General features: G+C 38.9%; 1 protein-coding gene across 1 annotated transcript; it reads left to right on the top strand.

Annotated features, from left to right (window-relative positions):
- The first annotated feature begins 2,699 nt into the window (after nucleotides 1-2,699).
- Nucleotides 2,700-3,908, top strand: LOC135208372 (paramyosin, long form-like). Its single transcript, XM_064240473.1, has one exon. The coding sequence runs from the start codon at nucleotides 2,700-2,702 to the stop codon at nucleotides 3,906-3,908; it is 1,209 nt and encodes a 402-aa protein (XP_064096543.1).
- Nucleotides 3,909-4,214: the final 306 nt, after the last annotated feature.

Genomic DNA, 4,214 nt, shown 5'->3' with positions numbered 1-4,214 from the left:
CCAAGGTACCCTGTAAAAAAAATATAAATATGAATATAAATATATATATAATATATATATATATATATATATATATATATATAAAATTATATGTATAATCGTAACAGCCACAAAGCCCTCTTAACTGCTCCAATTCTTAACACTTTTTGGGTACGATTTCACTGCCAAGAATTAGATCCAAATGGCAAGAAATATAAAGTAGTTCTGATATCCGATAGCGGGAATCGAACCTGCATGCCGAGAAATCACAATGACGTCGCAGTGTCTTTTTCTCGATAAGCGGGATCGATTCCCGCTACCGGACATCAGAATTATTTCGTATTTCCTGCATGTGGATCTAAGGCATGTAGTGACAAACGCATCCAAAAAGTGTGTGGAATTGGAGAAGTTAAGAGGGCATTGTGACTATTACAATTATATATATATATATATATATATATATATATATATATATATATATATATATATATTATATATAAGTCATATCACATTACCATGATCCATAAAACTCATAGCCTACTATACCAACGAGTTGTTCCAGTCAAACCTCATTCCCAGCCTATTCCAAAGGATTTCTCAATGTACTGCATTCACCAATTTCAATCAAGTTGACCTGAGCAAGAGATCAATCACTTTTGAAGTCCTTTCCATATAGAAAATGATTATTCGTGACGTCACGTGGAAATCAGTGCGACAGTGGTGATGTTGTTATCTGTACTTCGAAGGAGGCGGCGATGGCCTTGGCATTAGGCCTACGTCCATTTACTGAAGGTTTATTCTCCGACCAAACTAACAACCAGGTTATGACAACAAATAGCTTTCTACTTTCTGCCAGACATAAGGCTTATTTTCTGAATAATAATAATAATAAATGGTAAATGTGGCGCCTTGGTAGAGTGGGTTAGGCCGTCAATTGACTGGTTATGTCCAGTGAGTGAGGATCGGGTTGCCGCGAAGTCCGCACATCACCGAGAAACTAGCTCCGCACTGGGAGGTGTAGTGTTAATCAAGCTTGGTGTTAATTGCCAAGCATTTTTATTTTGCTACACTAACTAGACGAAGTAGTCACCCTGGTTATACTATATTAACCGTATCTTTACCAGTATATAAGTTTGGTTTACTAATTAAACCTTTTTGGCGTTGGATTTTCCCCTTTCGGAAATTCAGTTGCTTCATATCTTTTGAAACATTACGTAACTTTAATGATAGTAAAATTTAGAATCGAACGAGATACGCGGACAGTGTTCAGTCTTGAAGCTGATTTATTACATTCGATATATATATATATATATATATATATATATAATTAGTTTTATAGTTATGATTGTTATATACGATTTGATTTGATGCGTAAATTAGTGAACACGGGCAAGTAAATTTATTCATAAAGTTTTTAGCAAAAAGTGGGAAGTTACAAAAAACTGCACTGAAATGTATTTCTTTACTAAAAACGGTTGCTTTTCACTCAGTCCTTTGCGTTCCCCATAAGTAAGATGACAAGCTACGTAAATCCTTCGATATTCATAAGTAGTTTATTCTTTCTTTTCTTTATTAAGCCACATTTGTCACATTAGGTAATATGGTGTATGTTAAATCAAAACGTTTGGTGAAATAATAATGATAATAAACAATCTAATATGTAACATAGGTCTAGGGTTAAAATCAATGTCATAAGCATTGTAAACTGACAAAAACGATATGAAACATGTAGGTCTATATGCCACCTTTTATGATACGGATATTTTGAAATGAGATATTTCCCCAAGAGAATGGACAGCATATTATGCATGATTTATGGTATACATATGGCAATCCTAAGCCAAACGAATGCCCTATTCAAGGCTATGAGTTTCAAAAAATTGGAAAAGAGCACATTATAATTGGTCTTTTTTATCAATAAGCTACATTAATATGAAGAAAATCCACGATTATAATACACCACTTCCTAGCATACTGAATCGAAGCTTATTCGTTTATAATCAGTTGAATCACTTCAACTAATGCAATTACCTAAGACATATATGCATTTGTTTTCTCAAAAAAAGAAAAAAAAAGAAACTCATTAAACATGACTAAGTTTACAATAATGTAAGTCAGCCTTCACCCTAAGATTAATGCACAAATTAACCAAATTTTACTAACCTATATATATATAATTACAAAGGCAAATTGAAGATTGCTGGACCTAAAGAATAAGACATCACGTTTGGGTTACGTCATCTGCTGTTGTCAAAATCGGTTCTTAACTGATATTGGAGCGTGAACACTCGAGACTAGTGAAAATGGTTCATTTTTCAAAAATATTAGTATTTTCAAAAATATTATATAATTTAAATCATTTTATTAATGAAAAAAGTCTTAAAAGCATAAATCTATATGCGGACCTACAGCGCCGCATACATGAGGAGTGCAGACCTCGGCTCTGCATTCAATGACTCCCCCTCGAATCTTCTCCGCACTTTTGGTCGTTTCTCCGCGCTTTGGCAACACTGGTGGGGATTCTGGAATTCTAATTGTTCTGAATATTCCCACTCACTGGACATAACCAGGAATCCTCAAGAATCCCCGACTCCAAGGAATCCTCAAGAATCCCCGAAAACAGGAGACAGAAGCAGCTTCGGCGGAGACCACAATGGCTCCGGAATCCTGACGCGTCACTCATGTGTCGGTTTTGAAATCGAGGGTTAAAGCAAACAGAGATGGTCTGCATCAAGCCAAAGATGTTTCTAACTTTGCTTTCGTTAGTGCTTAACCAGTGCTTTGCTTTCGCGGCCGGATTCCCCCGCGAGAAAGCTGTCTATATCAATCTTGTTGTGCTATCCATTGAAGTATTCATGCTTCTTGGATTCTGCATGGATATTGTCCGTTTCTTCAATGATTTTATGGCTCTGGACAACTGTCCGTCGCTGGCCATAACTGAAGAGGACAAGCATTTAAATGATGATATGGACGACAGTATGAATGAAGATGTGCACGACGATATGAACGACGATCAGCAAGACTGTGAAGAAGACGAAAAATCGGCTAGTGAAGACGTCTCTGTTTCAGCTTGTGAAGAGACATCGCATTTACCCAGCCAAACGACCCAGGGAGCAATCCAGATAAATGCAATCATCTCGACGCTTCAGGAAGAGCTCGAAGAGAGGGTTCGATTAGCAGACGAACTGAGAAAAAAGGTAGAGGGCCTGACTGAAGAAGGAACGAAGCTGGCACGCAGTATAACAGAACTGGAACGTCTCAATCATGAGAAGGATAGGCAACTCCTCTCAATGCCAGCCGAAATGGAAGAGCTCAGAAGAGCGATAGCGCTGAAGGCGCAGGAGACAGAGACGCTAAGAAGAGAGAACGAGGACAAAGACTCCTCCCTCATCATTTTGGAAAACACGGTCGCAGTTCTCGACATGGAAAAGGAAACGTTGCGTCGAGATCTGCAGCAGCAGGAAAACAGTCTAACCGAAATGAAAAATGAACTACTCAAGAAAAATGAAGACTTGAAGAAATTGCGAGAAGATAATAGAAGGAAGCAGAATAGCATCGAAAGTCTACAGAAGGAAAGCGAGGACCTGATCTTCCAGAGGAATGGTTTGGAAAATCAATTGCAAGTCCTTACCGTTGAGAAAAAGATGGCCCAAGAAAATTGGAAGCAGCTCGATCTATGCAGGGAAGAATTAGCTGACAAAAGGAGGGAGTTGGAGGACGGTAAAGCCCACAACCTCCGGAGGGATAGAGAGATCCTCCGCCTGGAGAATGAGCTCTCTCTGAAGCAAAATGAGGTCCTCGGTTTGACAAAAGGAACCGAAAGTATTGTAGCACAAATGGCCAATGGAAAGATCAATGAAATGACGAGGAAGGTAGTCCAACTTGAATTCGAGCTTGCTGAGATGAAGGAGGAGCTTGAGACAATGTAGTTTGAAAAGATGGAGGCCATCTTGGAACTTGAAAAACTCCAAGAAGAGGCCTTGGCCCAGGATACGAAAATCGGACTCCTGGACATGAAAAGGCTTGACATGATTAGCAAGGCAGAGGACACTTTCTATAAAGAGAAGAATATGACCCAAATGGCGCCGAAAAGACAGTCTGGATCAGAGAGGAAAGTTGGAAAGGAAAGTTCTCAGGCTAAACCTCGATGTCTGAGGAAGCCCCAGGTCAACTGCAAAGCCCTCTACCGACAAATGGACGACATCGAGGAAGGGATTCTCCAGATCAGAGCGTCG

Source organism: Macrobrachium nipponense, chromosome 35, assembly GCF_015104395.2.
Source record: "Macrobrachium nipponense isolate FS-2020 chromosome 35, ASM1510439v2, whole genome shotgun sequence".
NCBI classification, from domain to species: Eukaryota; Metazoa; Arthropoda; class Malacostraca; order Decapoda; family Palaemonidae; genus Macrobrachium; species Macrobrachium nipponense.
The sequence above is the reverse complement of the archived record's forward strand: the minus strand, read 5'-3'. Positions and strand labels throughout refer to the sequence as shown.

What these genes read in the sequence shown, in the direction of transcription:
- LOC135208372 (XM_064240473.1), top strand. Translation starts at nt 2,700, where the DNA reads ATGGTCTGCATCAAGCCAAAGATGTTTCTAACTTTGCTTTCGTTAGTG.